General features: G+C 38.3%; 1 protein-coding gene across 2 annotated transcripts; it reads right to left on the minus strand.

The window, feature by feature from the left end:
- Window positions 1–345: 345 nt before the first annotated feature.
- IFNAR1 (interferon alpha and beta receptor subunit 1) lies at window positions 346–24,626 on the minus strand. 2 transcript variants are annotated; one of them, XM_065639133.1, is made up of 11 exons: window positions 24,515–24,626; window positions 15,965–16,085; window positions 14,264–14,469; window positions 13,401–13,558; window positions 12,121–12,268; window positions 11,225–11,339; window positions 10,194–10,396; window positions 8,811–8,968; window positions 7,847–8,000; window positions 4,598–4,725; window positions 346–3,171 (listed from the first exon to the last, which is right to left on the minus strand). In XM_065639133.1, exons 1-11 carry the CDS (start codon window positions 24,588–24,590, stop codon window positions 2,947–2,949), a joined length of 1,692 nt encoding a protein of 563 aa, XP_065495205.1. In that variant the 5' UTR covers window positions 24,591–24,626; the 3' UTR covers window positions 346–2,946. The 2 variants fall into 2 exon arrangements, with proteins under 2 accessions (XP_065495205.1, XP_065495196.1); XM_065639124.1 differs by having other exon boundaries at window positions 4,598–4,752.
- Window positions 24,627–26,454: the final 1,828 nt, after the last annotated feature.

The raw sequence follows: 26,454 nt of genomic DNA on the forward strand, positions 1-26,454 counted from the left end.
GCAATTTACCAATGACCACAAGTGGAAGGCTCATGTTCAGTGTCCTCATTTTAAGCCCTGACTCAGAAAACTAATTAGCACCTTCTTTCTGATTTGTCTTAATCATGCAGCACTCTCAACGTAAGCCCCAATTAAATTTATACATTATATTCTTCACACCGTTTTTTTTCAGGAAGGACAATAACTGAGGACTCATGGGAACTTCCTCAGTATCCACGGTGTAGCTTCAATGTCACTACGTCAAAAATCCATGGAACTGAGAAAGGGATAAGGGAGTAAATGTGCAAAATTTATTATGTTCTTCAATGAACAAAGAGATATAAAATTTATAAAATTAGATCACATCTTCAACAAAGAAAAAAAATATATAAACACCAACAGTTGCTTGTTACAATAAACAACAGCTCACAGGAAGCTCAAAACCAGTTTAGTTTAAATCAATTTCTTAATAAAAAAATAAGGTACTTTAAGAAATTACTCCAGAAGTGGCATGCAAATTGAAACATTATTGCAGCATATCCTTATAATGTCTACAAAGAAAAGTCTGTTGGCAAAATGAGCCTAAGCTGAAAAAGCTCTGAATGACAAGCATCCTCATCAATTGTTGAAAGGTATTTCCTAAATTCAACCTGAGTCCTTCCAATTACAGAAATAGATTTCTTCCTTGTTAGGAGATTCATACTTCCAAATACAACTCAATTCTAAGTAAGTATTTTACACTTCTGGTTATGTAGTCACAGGGGAAAAAAATAATCAAGAATAAGCTCCTTAACATGCCTTGTCATTAAATATTAGGTTCATGCAAAAGGAATTGCGGTTTTTGCACTGTTGAAATTTGTTCTTTCATATAGGAATACATTCTTAAATAAATGTGGTTATGTTATACATAATTCTAACGCGCTTTTCTTGCTTTATAGGGTTTTTTTGCTACTGACTTATTACTTGCTGTTTATTTTGTATTTATTTTAGACTATGGAAAGGATGTTAGACAAAAAGCAAATTCCAGTGATTTTCTTATTCAAGATCAAAGCGGGTTGTAAAGCAGCGGACACAACTTGCAACATCAATAACGCATTTGGCCCAGGAACTGCTAATGAACGTACAGGGCAATGGTGGTTCAAAGAGTTTTCCAAAGGAGATGAAAGCCTTGAACATAAGGAGCATAGTGGTTGGCCACTGGAAGTTGACAATGACCAGTTGAGAGCAATCATCAAACCGATCCTCTTACAAACACATGAGAAGCTGCCGAAGAACTCAGTGCCAACCACTCTACAACCATTCGGCATTTGAAGCAAATTGGAAAGGTGAAAAAGCTTGATAAATGGGCGCCTTGTGAGCTGACTGAAAAAATAATTAAAAATAGTAGTTTTGAAGTGTCGTCTTATTCTGTGCAACAACAATGAACCATTTCTTGATTGGAATGTGATGTGTGACGAAAAGTGGATTTGATATGACAACCAGCTCAGTGGTTGGACCGAGAAGAACCTCTAAAGCACTTCCCAAAGCCAAACTTGCACCTAAAAAAGGTCACGGTCACAGTCTGGTGGCCTACTGCTGGTCTGATCCACTACAGCTTTCTGAATCCTGGAAGAACCATGACATCTGAGAAGTCTGCTCAGCAAATCGATGAGATGCACCGAAAACTGCAACACCTGCAGCCAGCACTGGTCAATAGAAAGGGCCCAATTCTCCACAACAACGCCCGACTGCACGTCACACAACCAACACTTCAAAGGTTGAACAAATTGGGCTACGAAGTTTTGCCTCATCTGCCATATTCACCCGACCTCTTGCCAACCACTTCTTCAAGCATTTTGACAGCTTTTTGCAGGGAAAATGGTTCCACAACCAGCAGGACGCAGAAAATGCTTTCCAAGAGTTTGTCAAATCCCAAAGCAGGGATTTTTAAGCTACAGGCATAAACAAACTTATTTCTTGTTGGCCAAAATGTGTTGATTGTAATGGCTCCTATTTTGATTAATAAGGATGTGTTTGAGCCTGGTTTTGACGATTTAAAATTCACAGTCGAAAACCGCAATTACTTTTGCACCAACCTAATAACAGTATTATTTAGCTTTTTCTTGCAGAGTACATCGGGTTAGATGTTTGTTGCTTTTTATCCTAAATACAGTGCAAAACAACTTGAGCCAATGTCTAATTTACAAAGAGCTTCCACTATTAAATTTTTCCTTATAGGAAAGTGAAGTGAACCTCCTTCCCGCCTTTTCCCCTTGCCACACTTGCCCAGATTACCACGTGCCGAGGGAGAAGAGCACTCTGATACAGGGATGCAGATAAATGAACAGGCAAGTGGGGCTGGGATCATCCCACAGTCATGGCCACAACGAATTCTACAAGGAGGCTCAGAGAAGCCACCTCACTGAGGCTACTGTTGGTGTCTCTGCATTTTTTGCTCTGGACCTGCTGAGCCAAAAAGCACTGCCCCTGAGGGAGCTGGAAGAGAATGTCAGAAAAGTTCTTAAAATTGTATCCAGCATCGATTTCCTTCTGCATGTGTAAACACTGTAAGATTCAATACTGCAATTTAAGGCTTCTGTCACAGTACACACTGGCATTCAAAACAAACGCCTAAGATAGCGAGAAACTCTTCTGGTGGAACAGAGTAGGCTTTTGTTGAGGTTATCAGGTTCAAGTATATAAAGCTTAAAGATCTTCTCCTCTTGACACAGATGGTATTCTTTTTATCGTATGATGAAAAGTCAGTCTAAATGGTGTAAGGTATGAGAAGTCAATTGTGTTTTAACTTCAGTCAGCTTGCAGCAGAGAGGGTCTGTAACTTTCTACTAAGAAAGTGCAGATCTGGAAACCTGAAGACCAAGATCCCAAAGTCACGCTGTCTTCCTTAAGCTGCAACTTTCATAGTGAAAAAGTTTTAAGTGTTTATTGTGCTGCCAGTCCCATATACGAATCTGATTTTCTTAAAAATTATACTATTTCCTTTTCTAGTGTTTCTTCTGATGCTTTACTCCCTGAAGTATCGCTGTCATTTGAATAAGTTCCTGAATCTCGACTGCTCTGTTTAGAATGTTTGTAGTCTTTAAAATCAATTTGATTTACTTCTTCTGTAATAGCCTCAATTATAGAACAGTTTTCTATTGGTTCATCTGTAGTTGACAGATAAAGACTGCTAAAAACCTGTCCTCCAAAACTCTGCAAAAAGAGAAGCAGAAAACAGAGATGAACATTCATACATAATACCTAAATAATAATTCTACTTAACACCACAGCTGTACAAATCTGGTTTACCATATTCAGAAGCACAACGCAGTTTTCTACCTCTAATATGCCATTTGTATCCCTAAGTTCACGAACTAAAAGTTACGATGAAGTTGTGTTGCATTCATTTAATTGAACACCAAAGAATAGCTCTAACATTAATCTTAACTCTTTTGCTATGCTCATAGTTGTCAATCATTCATATAATTGCAATATTTCATTGGTCATAGCCTTACGAGGCCACACAAGAACTAAAGGAAAATCCAAATTTAGAACACCTTCAAAGATCATGTGGTAGCACAGAAATGACAGGTGTGTGTTTCCAAAGTATACAAATAATTATCATTTATAAAGCAAAGTTTGAAAGAAGAGAAAGTGTGATGCTGCAGCAGAACACCAAGCCATATACTGCTCTCCACAGTGCACTGCTGTTTATCCTACATGTTTTAAATCCATTCTCTGAAGTCGACATTTATACCAAATCCATCACAAAAGGTTCTAAATAGGCATTGCATTAATTGTGTTACCAGCATTCTACTGAACAAAGCGGTTAAAATGCTGCCTTACAAATACTATGAATTAAATTCAGATTAGCCCTTGTAAACTATAACACTGGTTTTAAGTGACAGCTTTATTCAGAAAGCTTTGTATACTACATATCCTAGGGACCTTCAGTGAGAAGAGGACATATGTTAGGAAGGCCATACACTGTTCAACAGTGTTCTGAGAGACACAGAAGAAAGCACAGTGAACAGCAGTTCTTGCTACATTTCAAAATACACCTACACTTAGTGTTGCCCTGTTCATTCCAGAAAAGGATCCCTCCTAAGTATTACCAAGCTGAGCTGGAAATTGGGCAACATCTGCCTTTGTAGAGACCATCCAGGCCCCTAGGTCAAGAGATGGTAGAAGCATTTGCTGCCTATTACACTAAAATTTCCTCTAAAGACTGGGCTTGCATTTTTACCTCCTCTTTACATCCTTTAAAGGATGCCAAAAAAGCTAGAGCATGCTCTTCTAGATAACACAATGGGAAAACATTTCTGGTTTCATGTAGCAGGGACAAAGTACATTATCACATTGGGTAGACATGCACACTCTCTGGAATGAACGATCGTTAGCAAGACTTTTGCACAGATAGAAGAAGAAAAAACATAAAACTTAAAATATTTGCTAATTGCAGAATTCTAGAAATTACTACTACCCATTTTTTCCATAGGAATTCCTGCACTTTGTTAAATCCTATACACTTAATCTTGGCAAACCCATAAGACTGATAAGCATTTTTTCATAATATTTTCTGTTAATTTTTCTAAAAAAGCATCTGCTTAATGAATAAGAAAAATAATTCTCATCTTACCTCTATGTTCAAAGGAGGCTGGCACGATGGAAAGAAAACGTATTTGATTTTATTGTAGATTTGATACAGGCCAAAAACTAGCGGTGTAGCCACAAGCAAGACAGCAATCAGGGCAGTTACAAATGTTGCTAGAATGATCAGAGGTAAAGTTTTATCTAAAAAAGTGAATAAAACCCATTCAGCTTCAATATTCTTATTTATAATATATAATATATATTAAATAAACTACAAAGATTAACGAACAGATTATCTTCAAATCTGCTACAGTATTTATCATAAAATTTCACATTTCTACAGTACTATAGTCAGCTATGATGATCATTATAAAAATGATGCCATTCCAGCATCTTAGATAATTTTCTTGAAAGCAGAGCACAGAATATTTATCCAATGTAAGAACACAGACATTTGCAGACAGGATCAGAACCAAGACCCAGTTATTCCCAGTTATATTCCAGTTATATGTCACTATTTGACAGCAAGACAAAAAGGCTGCACATAAACAGCTACCATGAAGCACTTGATGCATGTAAATCTATGTACACGAGCTATGGCTTGTGTACAGGGTCTATCCCCAAAGAACACTACATGTAATTGATTGAGCTCTCTCCTTCAAAAAGGCAGAGATACAGGAGTAAGAATTCCCATGGGCTATGGAGTAAGAACGGGCAATTACTTCAGCGAGGTTTGCCCATGGTTCTTTAGCCAGGAAATGATTCGAGTGCCTAGACTTGCAGGGTCTTCAGGGGCCCAAAAGCATCTAAAGTGCTTTCTTGGACAGGGGAGGAACTCCAATTGTAACCTTCAGATGACTACAAGAGCCAATAGAGAGCAAAAGGATCTTCCAGTGAGCATCTATCCCTTTCAGATGCTTATCTAAACCGAAATCAATCCTGAGGCTGTTTCAGTTATTTTCTACACTGGCAGTCTAAACACTAGCTCAGCACAAGATTTTACTTTGTCAGTATAGAAAAACAAGATGAATTTCACTTCAGTGCTCAAACAACGTACCATCAACCTGATGACACCAAGCTGAGTGGTATAGTTGACACCCTAGAGGAAAGGGACAACACCCAGAGGGACCCTGACAGGCTTGAGGAGTGGGCCTATGTGAACCTTATGAAGTTGAATAAGGCCAAGTGCAAGGTCCTGGACCTGGCTCACTGCAGTCCTCAGTATCAATACAGAGTGGGGAAGCAGCCCTGAGGAGAAGGACTTAGGGCTGTTGGTAAATGCAAAATTTGACATGAGCTGGCAATGTGATTGCAATTGCAGCCCAGAAGGGCAATAGTATCCTGGGCTGCATCAAAAGAAGTGTGGCCAGTAGGTCAAGGGAGGTGATTCGGCCCCTCTGCTCTGGTGAGACCCCACCTGCAGTACTGTGTTCAGCTCTGAGGCCTCCAGCACAAGACAGACATGGACCTGCTACAGAAGGTCCAGAGGAGGCCACGAAAATGGTCAGAGGTTTGGCACATCTCTCCTACAAAGAAAGGCTGAAAGAGCTGGGGTTGTTCCGCTTGGAGAAGGCTCTGGAGAGACCTTAGTACATCCTTTCAATATTTAAAAGGGGTCTATAAGAAAGACAGAAACTTTTTACCAAAGCCGGTGGTGACAGGACAAGGGGCCACAGCTTTAAACTGAAAGAGGAGAGATTTAGATTGGATATAAGGAAGAAATTTTTTACAATGAGGGTGGAGAGACACTGGAACAGGTTGCTCTGAGGAGTTTTGGATGCCCCATCCCTGGAAGTGTTCAAGGTCAGGCTGGACGGGGCTCTGAGCAACCTGATCTAGTTGCAGATGTCTCTGCTCATGGCAGAAGGGTTGGACTAGATGATCTTTAAAAGGTCCCTTCCAACCCAAACCATTCTATGGGTTTATGGTCCTGCATTCCTGTATTAATCCAGGAACTGTGGAAAAGCTAACAGGGTAGGCTCAATTCCAGGACTTCAGGTTGGGACCTTTTGGTAGAAGGAGTGTACACGGCAGAATTTGATTGTAAAACATTATAGTCAAAGAAAGCTTTTATCTGTATAGTCTTAAACTATTCAGTGCTTAAGTTCAAGAGTCTTGCAACTTCCTTCTCTGCTCCATTCTTCCCTTTTGCAACATGTTCTCTGGCACTATCTCAAACAAACAAACTGAAGGGAGTTTGAACTTCATAAAATTAGTACATACTAGGAGACCTTTTACAAATATGAGATACTTTACAAGATGAGACAATCAGGTCTTTTTATTTCTATTTCCAGTTAGTAGGAATAATCAAAGAATGAAAGATTTCCACACTGGGATATAAGAACATATGTGAAGTACAGGGCACAATCTGTATGACTGTCTCTCCATTTATAGTCTTGAATGTACTGCTTGGTCTTAAATAGGCTCATTATAATAAAAAGGGTATGGGGAAGACTGATAACTACCTAGTAAAATAGATTAAAGGATTTCTCTTATGAGGGTAAAAAAGTAACAAATGTTAGAGTTTTTTTAATGCTTGATGAAAACAAAACAGCAAGGACTACAATATAAATGAATCCTAACACTTAGGATGTGAGAATGTAGCATTACTATTATTACACTTTCTTAGCTTTAAGTCAGTTTGGGTATTTAGTAATTTTTCTAGTGTTACAGTCTGTTAATAGAAAATAATTGGCCAAATTAAATTCAACAGATAACTTGCTCTTATGTTCTGAGTGTAATCCACCTACAAATGCATTCTCATTTTGCACAAAGGTGAGTTTTCAGCTATAATGAGTCTGATGATTTGTCTCCTCACACTTCAGCACAAGATTTTTAAAAAATTTATTCACAGAAGAATTAAGGCAATTTCAGGAATAAAATATTCTTGAAAACATAGCATCTAGTGATTCCTTGAACCCTCCTAAAAATATCTTAAAAGTACTAGAAATTAAAGCTTGCCTATTAACAAGTCATTGTACGGAACTAAGTTTAATTCACAATCACTACAGTTATTAATCTGAGATAATTTCTAAACTGAGTTGTGTTGTGGAATAACCAGAATGTAATTTTGATCCAATCAGAACGGAAGCAGTTTCTTAGTTTAGCAGTAGGAGAGAACACAGAGCAGCCAAGTGACAGACTGCTGATGCAAATCTCTGCCCAACTAGGTGTTAACTCTGAGAGGCCATTAAGTCATGCTGGAAATATTTTTTAACTAGCAAGACCTGCAAAGGCCTACCAAGGGCTAGCAATTTTACTTCCAGAGATGTAACAATTCCCAAGCTCTTCCTACCTCCAGGTGTTTTGATGCATTCCACTTTACTGTAATCACTGCTTTTGTTGTAGGCTTCTGAGAATGCTTGTGCTTTTACACAGTACAGCGTCGAGGGTGTCAGATCAGAGACTGTTGCTATTGTCTGTTTTATCTCTTTCATTTTGACTTCCTCCTGAGAAAGAAAAATTGGAAGAATAAGATGCACATACATAACACGAGAATCACTCAGATAGATTAGAATTTTGGCCTCTGCTGAAGAAGTAATTCTGTAACAAGTTAGACACTGTTCTGCACTTGATTAAATAAAATAAACCACATAACTCCCTCCTAATCAAACACATTCAGGAAACACTTATCAGCAAGAATGAACTGCTTTCATCATACTGAAATTTTACAGTTGAAAGCTGCGTGCCAAATGAAACTTCTTCGTGTTGCACCTTGTTCTCTTCTTCCATGTGTCTATACATATATTTTTACTAATTACTGTAAAATATTTTACTAGAAGAAGCATTTAAAGAATATAGAAAGATTCATTAAAACATGAGCTAAAAGCATGCAAGACTTCATTGTGTTACGATATATATAGCTATACAACTGCAAATACAGAAAGAAAAAAAATTTGAGGTGCTGGAAGTTGCATTATTAAGACAGTGCAGAGAGTCATGCCATAAGAAAGACTGCATCACAAGAATCCTACAACTTCTATTCAAAAGTGAGCCATCTAGCAGCTTGTACAAAACTTAGTGCAATTCTGCAAATCATTACATCAATAGAAAATGATTAAAATCTCAATTACTTTGTGATAAAAGTCATCTTGACCAGATTGTTAAAAGAATCTTTTGGAAAAAAACAAATCAATTGCATGACTGATACACCATATATATGCCTCTCTTGAAAATAAGCTTCTTGAGGAGAACTCAAATTCAGTATTTAAGTCATAACAAATTTTATATACTGTTTGAAGTATTTAACTAGTTCATACCTCATTATTATTTGATGAATTCTTCCAATACAGAACCCGGTAAGACAAATCATAATGGTCCCTCATGACTTCACACTCAGGTCCTCCTGGAGGAGAAATCTGGATATGGAGCAAAACATTGCTGATGTCCACCTTTACATCAGGAGGGCCAATTTCATCTGAAGATATTAAAAAAAAAAAAAAAGTTAAAAATAAGAATGAAAGAATACAAATAAAAACATCGTATAAAATACTGTAATTTAAATCTACGACAAGTTTTAAGAAACGTATACTTAAAAGTCAAACTTGACTAACAGCTTTATTCAGAATCTCGAGTCCTGACAAATATGTCATTTATTTTCTCTTCCATACTCATGTGTTGCTTCTGCAAGTTTCAGTGACATGAAACACAGAGACTGTGGAATTAGCTCTGTGCAAGTCAACTTGAAACAACTGAACAGTTCTTCGTCTCATCAGGATATGGGCTCTCTTTTTCACATATACCCTCTTCCATGGTTATAGTATAGTTGAAAAGCGAGAAGCATCACAGTTTTTGTTTTCTTTTGTTGAATTATTTATCTAGGTCACTGTTATCATATTAAAGAATTATGTAACTACCAAGAGCTTGGACGAGGGAAAGCTGACATATAGAATAGCTATTGATTTCATCTTCAATACAGAAGGCAATGGAATATTACCCTACATATTAGATAAACAGTTAATTGATGTTTACGATTGATAACATTTTTGAAGTCAAACATTTTAGCAAGGTCACATTTCTCACAGAATCAAAAAAGTGCAAAGATAGAAGTTACTGTAATTTCACTCTGGAGAGTTTTACATGGTTTTGACTTAGATGGCACTATCATTTAAGGCTGCTTTTTCATGAAGCTCTTTAGGTTTGTATATCAATGTAATACTGCTTCAGCACAAAATTCAAGGGTGCATTGTGCAGGGGTAGAAAGAAGGAGGACATGAGAGTAAATGCACAAGAAAATAGAGGCAGTGGATTCCAAAATGGTTTGACTTTGGCATTTTTCTTCTGAGATACCAAGAAATGCTCCCCATCAATGGCAAAAGCCTGTACTACAAACATCCCTAGTATATCTCACATAGTGATTCATGTAATATACAGTGAGATTATAAAATGCAGTATAATAGTTTGTGGTTTAATTTTGTAAAGCAAATGATATGATTCTAAATATAGTGAAATACCGTCTGTGCTGAATAGAGAAGACCGTGGAAAAACTCCTGTTTACCTTATGAAGCCAGGATTCCCAACACAGTTTCTGTAGGGGAACTACATATTCAGCTTTGTTTAACTAGTAAGTTTCTTTTTGCGAATAATAGGGTTAGGTACAAGTTTGTTGAGAAATGAACACTTAAGAAAATACAATTGCTTACTTGTTGTCAGAGGATCTACTTTCACTTCATTAGATAAACATGATTTATTATATTCACTCATGGCCTGCACACGGAGATAATAAAATCCAGAAGTAGTAGTGATGATAGATGAGAAACTGCATTGTGTATCAGTGATGTTTTCACATCCAGGTACATTGAGCCACTTCATGGAGTAATCACCATGAAGTTTCTTTAGATAGCCACTGCAAGAGATATTTTAATAGGTTTTGATGTGAGGTCCTTAAACTCAAAAAAACCAAATTTTTAAAAAAGCACGTGAATTCGTGCTACAGAGCTTTTTTATATTTTTGGAAGAATTGCCCTCGGAAATTTCTCATATTTAGAATTTTTTTTTTAATTTATGACTGAACAATGAAGTTAACTGGATCGAGAAATACAAAGTAGTGCTTTAATCAAGTCTCAATAGAAAAATTTTATGTTGGTTTTAGAATTTTTTTAAATCCAGATTAAGATTTTTCATAAAGTTCTAATTAAGTCGATTATTCTTCTTCTGTCATGCCAAAGGAATTCCAAAAGAACACTAGAGATATCTCTCCTCTTCATTTAGATGCTGGCCACAGTATTTGTGGATATTAAAATACAGGTTTATAGACTTGATTTTTTTTTTCCATGTTTGGATCTGACCAGAAACAATCAAATATGTTGACAATCGAAACCTTGAACACCTGCAGTTTTGCTCACTTCTGCTCACCTAATTTGTTCATATTCAGAAAGATACAAACCAACGAAAACTTCACATCTTCTAAAAATGTTACTTAGAATAGTCCATTCCATCAGGTATTTAACATTCTTAAAAGAAGCCTAGTACCTGAAATTCTAGGATATGATGTTATATGCAATCCTTTTAAAAGCCACACTGTGTGCAGATGAGGTACACAATGTTTCAATGAATCCATTAAGCCACTTTTGCTAAGTATTTTGCTTTAACTTCTAATAACTATTTGCAAAATACAATGGATGGCATTTAGCATGACATGTTTAAACAGAGATATGGAAATTGTTTAACTCACATGAGATATTGTACATTGTAGCTCACACGTTGTTTATACTGATTTTTCCAATGCAGATGAAATTTCATATTCAAAGCAAGAATTCTCACATTTGTTGCGCAGAGTAGGTCATTCACTGCTCAAAACGAAAAGGAAACCTGCAGTTACTGAAAATATTTATATTATGTATGCAATTTCTCACCGAATAGGCATTTCTCATGTTGAGATTAGTAGAAACAAACTTGTTCAGCAATAACTTCATGAGAAAAATGTGTAAAATGCACATGCATAAAGTAACTTTGATGTACCATCCATTCAATTTAATGTTTGGCTTTCTACATTCCCACACTGTTCCTTTTTCTGAAATAAACATTTACAAGTACTCACATTGACACTTGAACAGCACACAAAAGAATATAAATTTAGACATGCAAAACAAACAAATGGTGGCAGACTGCCACTAAGCCATTCTTCAGAGTCTGTAATAATAAATTTGCCAAGGCCTGCATAAAAAAAGTTTTTAAGCTTCATTCACCTTTGTATGCATTCATTTGGCGCCAAACATACAAAAGGTTTTTGTTTTTCCTACATATACATCCCTTTCCTCCTGATTTAAAGTCAAAAATTCAAAAATATCCATTTTTCCAAAATACAGAAAGTAGTTGATTTGCAATTGAAATTGACAGAATTTGCCTCAGAGCAAAAACCTTTTTGTACTATTAAAACTCTACTACTGATAGGTGACATATTTTATACAGATTTAAAATAGAAAAAGTACATAACTGGCAAGATTGCTGTTATACCAAAATGAGTAGGAACTTGGTATTTCTACATATCTCCATTGCTTTAGAACAATTTACTTTCCAACAGTTTAAATTCGAGTAATCATTTTAAGATAAACCAATTTTACTCTGTACCTTTACGGGTAGTTTTTACACAACGAATGGGACTGAACAAGCCTTCTTGGAAGTCCAAAGGAAGAGTTGCTTGAACTTTCAAGCAATAGGTAGTGTCTGGTGCCAGATCATCAATTGTGTCAGTAGGAAAAATACTTTGACTTCTGACCTGTAAGAAACAATTGCAAACAGCATATGAAGATAACTTTTCTTCCCAGTGAGCTGATTTTTTTAAAGTCTCTTTTCCGTGCCGCCCCCTCTGCCCGGGTTTCAGTCCATTTACAAAATATGCCATCCAAAATGCTAGAATAAGGAACAAAGGACAATATACAAGCTGAATAAATGCTAAAGGGAAGTTTCCAACTTAGCCACATGATTGAGAGGAAGGAACATGTTGTGCTCTTTTAACACATGAAAGTTGGGAAGGATTCCGGCCCATAACTCGCCACACAAATATTCAGGCACGTACACAAAAGAGAAACAGTAAATTTCTGTCCCTTAATTCATTGAACAAACACTTCCCCGCTGCTACCTCCTGGTTTACCGGATTTTTCAGTGACTGACCTTTGTACACAGCTTGTACTTCACTTAAAGCTTTTTTTTCCCCCTTTGGTTTGTAATGCTTATGACTAGGTCTTCCAAATGAACAACAGATATCTCTTCAATTCCTATCCTAATCTAGTTGGCACTCATTCTCCTTAAAGGATAAAAAAAAACCCCAAACTGTTTCTACCTTGGTCTTTACAGAATAGCTATATTTGCTATGCAAGACACACATTATGGCTTGGATACTAGTTCATAATTACAAGAACTCAAAAGAATCCCTAAAAAAACCCAAACTATAGTATAAAGAACTTAGTTAATGATACAGCCTACTGACAGCTGTAGTCAAGCTACATGGTCTGAGCAAGATCATGTTAGCCTCTTACCTCTCCCCTCCCCTATATCTATGCCTTACTGTGCATTTCCCACTGCCTTGAACTCTTTTTCCTCCCTGTTCCTGTTGGCTGAGGGTGGGTCCTGCTCCAACACATCTGAGATGGTTTCACTTTCTTTCTCACACTTTGGAAAGTGGCTCCAGCATTTAACAGAAATAAACTCTTATCACAAAATATCTAATACAATCCTCTAGTAAAAACAAAACCAAAAAGCTCCAAGAAAACATCTCCTCTCAACTTTTAAACGGCACAGCAACAGTTATGCAGTTACATAATTAAATAATTCCATTTGAGACCATGAAGCAGTTACAGTACATCTCTGACAGTTATGTTAAGGTTAAAAAGTTTTTAAAAAGGCAATACCTCTGGATTTGATGAATTTTCCCAGATAACTAGATTATATTTAAAACGTAGATCAGCTATCCACATTTTTCGGACCTGATTTGCTTCTGGAGGAGAAAGCTTGATTTTTATGACTCCATTTGTGGACTGCAACTCTACTCCTGGGGGACCGATCTGAGCTGCAAATATTAAAAGAGAAAAAAAAGTCAAGTATGACCATTTAAAGAAAAACACACCAAAAAATCATTTACATTAATAAAACCACAGTAACTACCTATAGTATCTTATTTATAATTCTTTTGAGACAGTAACAAGACCACAGTAATTGCCTATAAGATCTTAGTTTTCATGAATCTCAGGCAGTATCTAATAGAAATCCAACCTAACAAACCACCATTACCTGGTTCTAAAAGCAGGAGAGTTAAAATGCAATATTACTAGTGCATGTTTTCCAGAATCTGCAGTGAAAATCAGTATAAATTGTTCTAAAACATGCGAGGCAAGAAACCTAGTTCAAACAAATCAATCCAACATTGAGGGAAGGCTTCAGTACCATACTCTACTGTAACTACTGAAAAATAGTCAGAAGGTCAGAAGAAAACTTCCAGAAAAACCCACTGTCAAAAAGGATTTTTCCAAAATCTAGAAAAATAGAGTGACAGAAAATTCTGTCAGAAAAACAGCATCACTTAGAACACTTCCCCCTTTTCAGAAAAAGAGAGAACCATAACATTCTATGACCTGCAAATACATTGTATTACATTACAGTTGAGAAAAACACCAGCTCCTGTTGTTATCAGCAAGGGAAAAAACACACATTTTTCCACAATTATGTGCTGAAGGCAATTTAACTAAAAATGTTACAGTATATGTGGAGCTCATACCTATAAAATATGGAATCATTTCAAAAATGCTAGACCACGGAGACAATTCTTCCCTTCTTTCAGCCCTTATACGCACATGATGTTTATCATAGTATTTGGTTATTGCTGAGGAAAAGTCACATTCTGTGCGAGTAACATTTTGACACCCAGGCAACTCCTTCCATTCTGTCTTCCATTCTGTTTCATTCGTCTCAAAATATTCAAACCTATAAGAAAGAAAACATCCCCAAAATAAAGCCAAGACACAATTTCAGTCGAGATTCTTTTTCCTTTTCTTCTTAATGCTAATAAATGTCACAGCATTTAATGCTGTTTTATCACCAGCACCACTCTAATCAGTGCTATCTACTTAGTTACCCTGGAATTCATATCACCATTTAATTCATTAATTTAATCCATTAATTTATTAATTTATCCTTATTACGAAAGGTTAACTATCAGTTGGCAAAGTCTGATACCGAAGTCTGAAACCATCCAGTTTGCTTTATTCACCATGTCAACACACAGTGTCAGAAAACAGCATCGAAGAACTGTCAAAATCCAGACTTATATCTTTAATACATGATCCTAGTCTGGCAATGATTTTAGAATTCTTTGGAAGAAATTTAAAAGTCTTGATGACAACAAGTGCTAAAAAGAGCATAAAAGCAGCAAAAAATCCCCCAATTCTAACATTAGCAAGGAACATAGATTAGGGGAAAAGAAAAACACGAAGGACAAAAGTGGAGTTCAGCAATAAGTGTTGGAATAACTAGCTTTACAGAAGCTATTCTGTTTGTGAGTTAACAGACATCCACACCTTATTTGAGGAAGAGACACTTCATATAGAGATTAAAAATGCCCTCATCAAAAAAAGGCACAGACTTGAAGTAATAATTGTTTATCCTCAACTCCTATCTTATCCTTCAGACCAGTATTATGTTTTTAAAGTAAAGCTATTTTCAAAGCAGCTGTTTCTCACTTACACATTTAAGAATGCAAGCTATTTTTTTAAAAATCCAAAATCATATACTAGAAAAATCCTAAAAATAAAGAACTTCTTACATGATTTTATATTAGAAGTGGTTTTTAGTATTTACTTGTCAGGAAAGTGCCACAAAATACCAAATGTATATATATATGCATGCCTAACTATTGGTATATGAAATAATTGAAGAAAACGATGGAAACGTTTAAGAAAAAAAAATTAAATTGTCTCATCTGGTGATTAAAACTTGCAGAAAAGAAATCTGGATTCATAAACACTGCCAAATTATTCAAAAGCTACACTGAAAATTCTCTCAAATTCTGTGTGTGTGGCCACAATGTAGCTTAAAAAACCCAAACAACTCAAACCCAATAAAACAAAAACACACAACAACAGAGAATAAACAAATCTAAATAACACATTTCTAAGTGTACCAGTTAATCTTCTCAAAGAACCACTCTAGTATTAAGCATTACTACCAAGTGTGTTCTGCATTTTTAACACGTTGCTACCGGTGGACAAGCTAATTTTACATATGAATTAGACAAACGAAGGATGATACTAGGATTCCGCTTCATGTCAAGACTCAGTCTTCCTGGCCTCTACTTTCTGGATTTCAAAAAGTTTCTAGAAGTTTTATGTGGCAGTATCAAGAACCATAGTAATTAATTAATATGCTCCTCTACACGAATAAGCATCAGCCATTTCTAGCTCAGAATAAAATTACTACTTACCACCGGTATTCTGCTGAAAATGTCACATTGGTATCGTTCCCAGTGTAGTTCCACCTTAGAGTGAAATTTGTATTTACAATGTAGACCTGAATATCCTGTGGACTGGTCAGATCAGTTTGGCCTAAAAGAAAGTAACATAAAGGTATATAAAGACTGGGATAAACAATCAAGACATAACTTAAGAATAACTTGATTTTGTTAAAAAAGTAGCAGAGAGTTATAGTGAAATGAAATACCAATAAACATAAGAGTTAAGAAAACCCCATGCTACTCAAATGGCACTTCAATATCTCAGGAGCTGTACATCAGGGAGCTCCTTCACCTATTGGACCATGCAACTCTCTCCTCTGCGCTTAAGGTCCTTCTCCCCACACCCCTTTAAAAAAAGTCTATACAGCTGTAACATTCAAGGACTGTGTTCACTGTCATAGGTTGATTATAAACAGTTTGAATGCATTTAAATGAGTATTTTATTGGTTGGATCCAACATCTGGATGTCAGCTGCAAAGTGCTAGGGATTCATCTAATGGTGTCATTTCACAGTTGTGGACAGACTGAGCATAGCAGACTTGTTTTATGCCATGTGTTACTGCCATAAATTCAATGTATTGAACATAAATCCCTTTCAGCGAGGCTTCATCACATAGGAGATCTTATGTCTTGGTCATGGCAATCCTGTGTTTTCTTCTACACAAAGAACAGCGCATAAAATGACTTATGGAGGGCAACGGCTAAGTCTCAGGACATGTATAAGAACATCCATAACATCAAGCAAAGGACCAGACCACGAGAAGAGAAGGCTTAACAGGCAGATTGGAAACAGGAGGGAGGCATGCATGCTAGAATCATCTGCAGGATAGCTTTCTCTGCTCTTTATTTTCCACCATGCAAAGAGAATTATTGAAAATACAAAAAAACAACCAAACAAAAAACAAAGACCAAAACAAAACGAAAACAACAACAAAGCAACTGCCTGATAATTACCTTATAACACACTTCCTAAGGAAGACTTCTTTACCATTAACTTTGAGATACGCAGAATCCTAGGTGCCCCATTTGTATACAGTTCATGTGTCAGAGGACAGATGAAACTAACAATGCTGTGGGAGAAGGAATTATCCTGATACTTACGAAAACTGAAATTTATCTAGTTATTTACAAAGTATGTTTTGCTTGAGTTATTTCACACCAGTCTATGGCACTGCTTCAAAGCAGTGAGGCTAAGTAGTTACAATCAAGGCTGAAAGTTTGAACTGAAAGATTTCTAGTACTAGAAACTAAGACTGTGGCGTACAGAGCAAAGGGCAACAGTGTGAAAGCCCAGGCAATACACATTAACTGAGGAAACCTCAGGCTGAAGTCACTAAAATTATACCAAACCCACCAACTAAGCAGCCATATCCAGATTTATAGAGCTGAAACTCCATCTAAGTCCTTCTGCCCAGTATCCTGTAGGAGGCATCTCTGACAACGCACACTATGTACAATTTAGGCAGTATGTACCTCTGTCCTCTGACTAAGAATGCCCTTTCAACTTCTAACACGTCAGGGAAAAAAAATGAAACCATAGACTAATAATAATAATAAAAAAATCACCACACGCCTCTCTGACTTGACTTTCTATTTTAACCAGTTGTGTATTACACTATTAATCACTTGCCAATGGCTACAACTTCTAAAAACATGTTAGTGACCATCACTCTGAAATTGCTTTTTAATGTCCGTCTAATATTTGATTGTATTAGGAAGAAATCAGAACAAATACGTCCTATTTCACCTGTGCAATCCATATGTGTTTGCATATCTAAAGGGTTATCTTGAATTTTATTTCAGGAGTGGCTCTTCGTTTCCAAAACTATTTCACATTTTACATGATGACCAAATCCTCTTTATAAAACGAAAATGTGCATGGAAAAGCAATCTATAAACTGAAGTCTGCAAAATCCTTTGGAGAATAAAGTGCTAACCACAGACTACTGACTTTTGGAAATAACTCCTGAAAGCACAAAACCTCAAAGGAAAATAATTCAATAAAACCTCATGGATCTCACAATAGGATTTATTTCCACAATGCACAAATTTGTTAGGCTTCTAAGATGACAGACTAAGAAAATCCAGAGAATGCCAAACTACACTTGATCATCAGAAAATAAGAAAGCAAAGGAAATATCTTTTTTTTTTTTTTCAGATATTTATCCAACAGATAGCTACAGTTCAGCCAAAAAGCTTATGATAACAAAGGCAGCTATTTCAGATTTTGGCGAATAGCAATTTTGAATATTTATATCCTTTCACAAACAAAACACTATTGTCATGAGAAAACATTATCTTCACTTTATTTGAGAATGTCTGCATTAAATTTTAGAATCAAAAAGCCTGGAACAAAAAAAGTTCCACTTGCTTTTAATAATAATTACGAAAAAAAAAAAGTACAACTCTGCTATTACCACAGAAGTGTAAGCCTGACAGAGCTGCCTGAAAAAGAACATAATAATTTGTTTGAAGAATACCACCAAAGGTAATGTTATAATCTTGCTTAGTAAGATTGATTGCATTATGATCTAATGGAAGATTATTTAAGTGCTGTGATACAGCATAACACTTTCAATTTCAGTTCTAACGAAACATCAACAGATTGACATCTGTCACATCTAAAGTGCAAGGCAGTGCTTTTCCTTGTAAATACATGTATTCAAGTATTTGCGGAGACTTGACAAAAATATTCATATACTCAATCTCTGTTTAAATATTTATCTGTAAAAGATCTTAATAAACAGTCTGACAGGAAATGTGTTTTAAATCACCTTTTGGGGATGTAATTCAACTGCTGACATTTGAATAGCCTCCTGAATCAGACAGGACATGAGATACGGTCTCCTCAGTTCTCTAGCAGCACACATACCAGGTTCAAAAACCTGCCATATCAGTACTAAACAGAAGTCTTTACAACAGGAGATTCCCAAGGTAGATTATTTACTGGAACAACACAGAACCTTGGAGTAAACCATAAGAAGGTAGGAATAGATAACACAGTGCTAGCTTAGAACCACACTGTACCTACAGAGTTCCAACGCTGATAAAAAACACTACTGTGTGTTAAGACTATTATTTTTGTTTGCCTTGGGTAGAAAATCTAATATTCACTGCACTTACAGAGTATCTTTCCCACATTGTCAAATCCTTATCTTATACATAGCATGAAACTTCACAATAATTCTTATTAGACCTTTTCAATGTGAGGTCAGATAGAAAAAAGGAAGTCTGGAAACAGAAACAAAATAGTTTCAAGTTTCACATTCTAACAAAATATACCTTCTCCCCAAGTTACAAAAAACACACTGAGGTAACACATCCTGAGGTAAGACACACTGAGGTAAGACATCCAACTAATGTTTTAAGCTAGGCCAGCTTTTTCTAAAGCTGGTAAATAACACAGCAAATAATCATGTCCTCTTTCTGGATACAAACAATATTGTAAAAATATAGTTCCGGATTCTGACCTTTGGAAGAAGATACAGTATTCCAGTCTAGGAGTAAGAACACACACAGTGAATGAGAAGGGATTTATTCCAGAACAGCTTTGGATAAAGGTCCAAAAGACGACTTTTACAAATCTCAGGTTTGACTGTCTCTTTTTTTCCAAGCACTTCCTCATACAAGTTTGAACCAGGCTGGACTCCTTCTTGACATTTACTCTTTTCAATCCTTCTTACAAACTGCTGAAACCAGGGATCAAGAGCAGTTTTCAGCAGCACACAATAGCCTTTACAGAACTTTAATAAACAGAAACATGCTATTCAGAGACATCACCTGAAAAATTAACTTAAAATCCACTACAGGGTTAAAAGTAAATGGTAACAATTACTCAGGGGAGACCCTACAGTTTTCAGGCAATTTTCAGAAAGTTGTTCAGCATTACATTCAACAACAATGTAAAAGTGTGAAAACTTGCAGTCTGTGCTCAGCAAGAGTCAAAAAGGGAAAAAAAAAAGTTAGAAATGGATACAGAATTAAGGAGTAAAATTGAAAGCTTAATGACATATAAATTCATTATAGACTTTAACATTATGTGCATCTCTAGAGCGCCCACTGTCATAAGCGGAGAGCAGAACAGAATAAGGCAGAGAAGGGTGACAAGGACAATCCAAAGTATGGAACAGCTTCTGTCCTGGTAGAATTCAGACTATGATTCTTGATCCTGCAAAGGAGACTGAAGGGAGGATATGACAGATTGACAGACACCTAATGAGTGGCATGGGGAATGCAAGTGGCAAAAGATTGTTTGCTGTCTTAACGCAAAGCCAGAAGCATCAAAGCAAGCACTGTTCTGCTCTAAGCAAAAAAATTCAACTGCTGTTTCCTTGAACACTTAGCCTGTGGAATTCCTTCCCCTAGGACTATCTGAATGCTCAGCTCTTACCTGCCTTATGAACTCAGAGCCAAATACAGCAGTCTATAGTGTCAGGACTTTGTAACACTATGCTGTGAAATGTCACCACATACTTGTTTTTTCATCCTTTCCAACTCCACTATCAATTGCTGCTGTAGATGAACGCTGGACTAGACAGCCTTTTTGTTTCATCTGGTATAAAACATAACAGCAGAAAAAAAACTGAGAAAACACGACACTCTTTGTAGATCTATCTCAAGCTTGATTAGGTACTTTCCTCCCTGCCCTGGTCAGAAAACCAGATTATTGCTTCAGAAGGATCTCCCAGTCCTGACAGACAACTCTGATAACTCAAACTATCTTCACCAGGAAATCAAATTTCTTATCCAGATTCAACCACCTATTTATTGAGGGTTCCAGGCTGTGATTATGTTCTTCCATCTGTTCACTCCATCTCCTGTTGCAGGTAAAAAGGATATAATATCAGAGAGCCAACTATAATTTTATACTCTGAGGAATGTCTTTGGTTGAAATGTGTTAAAAGTTATGATCACCAATTTGCATTTTAACACTTCCTAATCGCCCATTCATATTTTAGAAGCACAGAAACTTTGCTGAAAGAAACTTTGTGAGATAACCTGTATTTCACACTGGAGAAAACAGGTGGCCAGTTCTACATACATCATCAGATGTTTGCATTGAGAAATCCTATGGTTTCTACCACTGCATAATCTATTTTTTACAGGCCTGCAATCTTCTGAAATATTTTGCCAGCCTTACCATTAGAGACTATGGAAAGTTTTCTGTAAATCAAAAGCAAAAACTCCCAGATCAGATTTCGTAGTAGATTCTGTCAGAGGTCTGGATCTTTGAAGAACAGATCTAAGTTTCCTTACAGCAAGGATACTTGCTTAGTTGTTGTTCATAGTCTGTGGGCAACAGTTTACAGACTGCAAAACCCAGAGTGTGACCTACATCTTCTCTAAGCACATCTAGCCCATGTATTTTTTGTCTACAGATATTTAAGCACATTATTCTTTACATCAGACATATCTGAAAACTATGTTAAACATGACTAACGCTGAAGAGAAAACTGAATGGCAACAATTGTTTTAGTTTTCCTTTTAAGCCAAGTTTTCCAGTTTTTAGAACTACTTTTATTGTTCTATTTTGTATTCTCTCCACATAGTTGAACTTGCTTGAAACAGTCTACTTCAGAAAATCACAATACTCCAGTTGAGATTAATAAATGGAAGTCTAACTTATAAGACACAACCTAACATTTTCATTCTAATTAGCACTGCTGTGCCCCAATACTTTGGGGGTTTTCTACAGCATAGCACTTAAACTTGTACATATAAATTACAAGGCATTGTAATGTTGCACTTTTTTTTTTTTCCCAAAACTGCTATTTAGACCATCCTTTGTCATCCTCTATTTGCCTCAGTACATGGCCCTGCACACATACTTTTTCAATACCACTGTACTTTTTTCTGGATAATTTCTCCGGTTTGTCAGGATACTTCTCAGTCCTATGCCTGCTTTTCAAAACAACTGTGATCTTCTCCCACCTAGTTATATGTAATATAACTATATTATATGTAATATAATATGTAATATATGTAATATAAGCTTACACTGTTCTATCACACAGATTATTAGTAGGTCCCCACTTGACACATCCTTCCTCTTGACAGTGAACTGTAAAAAAAGTCTGATGAGCTGGAAAAGTCATACTGAAGCAGTTTAACATAAAATATTTTTCCAGTATGCTTAAGGGATTAGTATGCAATACAGATTCAAAAGCAATACTAAGCCAAAATACATGCAATTTGAACTCCTCTATCCGCATAGCCTTTTATTTTAGAATAGCAGAAATTCAGGGTGATTTAACATGACAGTTGTTCTCAATACTACAGACAGGTGATTCACCCATCCATCCTTTCACATAATACTCCCTAATTCCAATGAGTGTTTTGTGTTTGCTTCCCTACATTAATTTCTTAAATCCCCATGAACAGCAATCCAGGAATAAAGGAGTAAACTAATTAGTGTCTAATTACCAGAGAAATTTCATGATTTAGCAAGAAACTAGATATGCAAAGTAATATCGAAAAATCAAGACTTTTTTCCTGGTTTATTTTACTAATGATTAAAAGCCAGACATTTAAAATTACTTCATGTTTCTTCACTTAAAGCATGATGCCACTTTGGTGCTGAGGACATTATAAGAGATTAGACTTTTGCTTTTAGAATTTTATTAGAATTTTGCTTTTAGCACAATTGCCTATCTTCCTTCCCCTGACAGATTTTAATAAACTAAAATAAATACAAAATTGTTCTAATAAATAAACATCACCACTTAATTTATAATATTTTAATTTATATTTTCAATAAATGATGGTTGAAAATTAATAATGATTGTATAATATTATGCAATAACAAAAGCCATTCAACAACAGAAGAAAGTAGTCTTAGCAAGACAAATATTCTCCCTCAGGAGACAGCGAAGGGGAAATCCGTTAAGAGTACATAATGGTTTGCTGCTTATCACATTAAGCATGTGGTAGAAACAATGGAAACTTGAACTCAACCTTTCAGCATAAAAAGGAAAGGAGGCCTGTTATAGATGTGATATTTAAAAAAAAAAAAAAAGCCACAACAAAACACACCAAAAATGACCCAACCGTTATTAGTTCCACGGGCAGAAGGGTGCTCTAGAGAACCAGGCAGAACTCTTCCTGTCAGAACTTTTGTATGAGAGCAGCAAAGAAGAACTGCTGGTTTTGACAAGGCAGAAGGTGAGAGGTCACTGTAGCAGAGCAATTACTTCTAACCCTAGAAGTAGTATGTGGCACATTAGTCATTCGCTATAATATGTGTGGGTTAATCAAAGTAGCTGCATGGATCACAATGCTTCCAGTTTTGGGCTGATGCACAAAGAATTAATGTACAAACCAAATGGCTGAATGAAAACAAAGAAAGAGAAAAGGTCCCAGAGCTGCTTCTCTGCCTGAATACTACCACGAATGCAAAGCGTGGACCCCTGAAAACAGCCTCTCTCCAGTCTTCTTTCATGTGTGCCCAACTAGAACAGTACAATCTTATACAGAATTCAAGAGTTTAGGTGGCATTGGAAGCGGCATGCACACACTAGCCCATGCCCATAATATTTCCATTATTCAAACTAGCTTAGCCCATATACTCTCTGTTGCACATCACAACATCCTGTAAACATGCACAAAGTTAATTTACAGCTTATCTGGGCTGCACAATACTTCCCTCTTGAAAAAGGGTTTGTGCAATAGTTGTTTCTTGCTGCTTAAGGACGTAAGAAGAGGCAATTTTACTTCTCTCATTATTTATACTTTAGGCTCTGTCGGGCCAGACTGAGATGCCTTTCAAGCAAATCAATACGATTCAAACCCTGTTTGCCCCACACTTATGCTACAGCTGCTACAATTCACAGATAGCTGGTAAGCCTGAAGCAGCCGAAAGGAGTTTGTAGCATGGAGGGTGTTGGTCTCTTCTCACAAGTAACAAGTGATAGGACCAGAGGAAACGGCCTCAAGTTGCACCAGGGAAGGTTCAGATTGGATATTAGGAAAAATTCCTTCACAGAAAGGGTTGTCAGGCACTGGAACAGGCTGCCCAGGGAAGTGGTGGAGTCACCATCCCTGGAGATGTTTAAAAGACATGTAGACGAGGTTCTTAGGGACATGCTTTAGTGCCAGAGTCAGGTTATGTTTGGACTCGATGATCCTGAGGGGTCTGTTTCAACCAAAATGATTCTGTGATGACAGCTACTTAGCGGTAGGGTAAAACCCAAGGCACTCAGTGGACACCGAGCCCCGCGTACCCCTGCAGACACACCTGTCCAGCCCCATGGCCTGAATGCCTTTGCATCCCGGCAGCGGCGCCTACGCAGCGGGCTCCGAGACCACGCTCCCCCCTCGCCGCAGGCCGAGGCGCCGGGCAAGCCGCTGCAGGGCCGAAGCGGGGGTGCGGCAGCCACGCCTCGGCCGCGGGGCTGCCGGGGCCACCCGCACTCGAGCGGCAGCGGCACAAGTCGCTCCCCACCCTCTCCCTTGAGAACGAACACCGCACCAGCTCCCAGCCGCCGCCCTGCTGCTGCGTCCCGCCCGCTCCCCGGGACCTACCTGCGCAGCATAGGGGCAGCGCGACCAGGAGACAGGACAGCAACGCCGCCGCAGCCGCGCACCCCACACCAACCATCCTCTCCGTCTTCCACCCGCCCCTCAGCAGAACCGGTGCCCGCACCGTTACCGGAAGCCCCGGGCGACTGCGCATGCGCAGGCAGCGCCCGCACCGCGCCGTGCTGCCGGCGGTGGGGGCGGGGCCCCCGTGGGCTGCAGGGGGTCAGAAGATGTCGGGTTTCTGGCAGCTTGGGGTTGGAGTGCGCCTGTCCTCGGAGCGCACGGGGAGCGACTTATTGTGGGAGACTGGTGCCCCCTCAGGCGTTTATTCTCCGGTGGCGGCGATGGGAGGCGTCGCTTAAGGAGAGGGAGGAAGGGAGGGAGGGAAGAAGGGAGGGAGGGAGGGAAGAAGGGAGGGAGGTCGGGCACTTCGCGGCCGCGGAAAGCCCCGATAAGTGCGCATGTTCCCGGGTTCCGGCGCTCGCCCCCGCGTCTGTGACAGGGCGGTGGGCCGGGGGGGGCGCGCGCCGCCAACGGCGCTTCTCGCGGCGGCCGTTAGTCGTTGGGCCTTTGCCGTTAACGGCGGGCGGCTGTTCGCCCAGCGCACGGACCTGCCCCGCACGCCCGGTTGAAGCGGCGGCGCGGAGTCCGAGCCCCGGGCTGTGGCTGTGCTGACCCGCCCGCGCCTCCCAGCTGGGTGTAGGGAATCTCCCTCAGAGGGTCTCTCTACCTGCTGTAGGCATAACTGTATTGCACAGGTGTCAAACACAAGGACAATGCACCTCACGGGGGGTGATAAAAGGAGAATTACCAGTAGGCGTGTCCACCCCCAAAGGTACATTCTCCTTATTCCACCACGGAAGAATGAGGAGAATGTTCATGCTGGGGAATGGCATTAAGGACAATGTTGCTGTCCAAGGAATTGGTGATGGGGGAATAAGGAGACTGTTACTGGGATAGATGAAGGGGGAGAGTTGATGGAGAGTGAGTGACTGCTGTTTACGGGCAAGGGGTTTTGAAGGAAAGATGAGCCTGTGTGAGAGGGCATGACTATTATTTAACCTGGTCCTAACGAACGTCTTGGTCTTTTACTTAGGTGGCGCACTATACCACCTTCGGTGGAACAATTTGAATCCCAAAATGTCCAGTAAGAGAAAGATTGATGCAGAAGGAAGGCAATTTAATGACAGATGGGAAAGCAAGTACATGTTTTTGTTTCAAGGAGAAAAAACATTATGTCGTTTGTGTTATGAGACAGTGCAGGTGATAAAGGAGTACAATGCACATAACTGAGTGGCAAACAAAGGCCCACAGGCCAAATCCTAAAATTACATTCAGCCCTTTGAAGACAACTGTGAGGCTGATGTGGTCCCCAGTGAAAATGAGTTTGATACCCCTGTTGAATTGTGATCTGCATACAGTAGCCGCCATGTTGCTGGATGCGCACTGAGTAATGCAAACTAATTGCTGGTGTGGGCTGGCAGGATGGTGCTGGCAGGGCGGGTGCTTGGTGTTCTGTTTCTTGCAGGCCAAACAGGACTGCTGCCCTCCAGGGCAGGGGTTAGTGGTTGTACAACTCTCGCACGCTAACTTCACAGCACTCACGTTTACTCCCTTTGTTCTGCCCTTACTGTCTGGTCACTGTTATTCCATCCCAACCTATAAATGTCAATAGAGCCCATTTGCACAGCTCACACAAAAAGCGCCCCATTCACTTTAATAAAAAATAAAATTTAAAATCGGGAAATGGCAAGACTCATTCAGTCAAAGAGGGGGAATATAATTCCTCTCATTCAGTAGTTAGGGTATTTGTCATGGGAGCGGGACATCTTTTTTTTCTTGGTGCAGTCTGCCTTGGTTCTTCAATATTTGAATGAATGCTACGAAGGGTATTGAGTGCAGCATGCATACTACAGCCCTTGAAGTGGGGCTTCGACCCAGAT

The sequence above is a fragment of the Caloenas nicobarica genome, chromosome 1 (genome assembly GCF_036013445.1).
Source record: "Caloenas nicobarica isolate bCalNic1 chromosome 1, bCalNic1.hap1, whole genome shotgun sequence".
NCBI lineage: Eukaryota > Metazoa > Chordata > Aves > Columbiformes > Columbidae > Caloenas > Caloenas nicobarica.

Bases quoted from the DNA above. Each gene is read 5' to 3' on its own strand.
- IFNAR1 (XM_065639124.1), bottom strand. From the start codon at position 24,590: ATGGTTGGTGTGGGGTGCGCGGCTGCGGCGGCGTTGCTGTCCTGTCTC. The intron at 12,269-13,400 runs GTATTGCCTTTT...TGTTTCTTACAG, and splicing joins AAAATTCATCAAATCCAGAG to GTCAGAAGTCAAAGTATTTT. The intron at 11,340-12,120 runs GTACAGAGTAAA...CGTTTTGAGCAG, and splicing joins TGTAAAAACTACCCGTAAAG to TGAATGACCTACTCTGCGCA.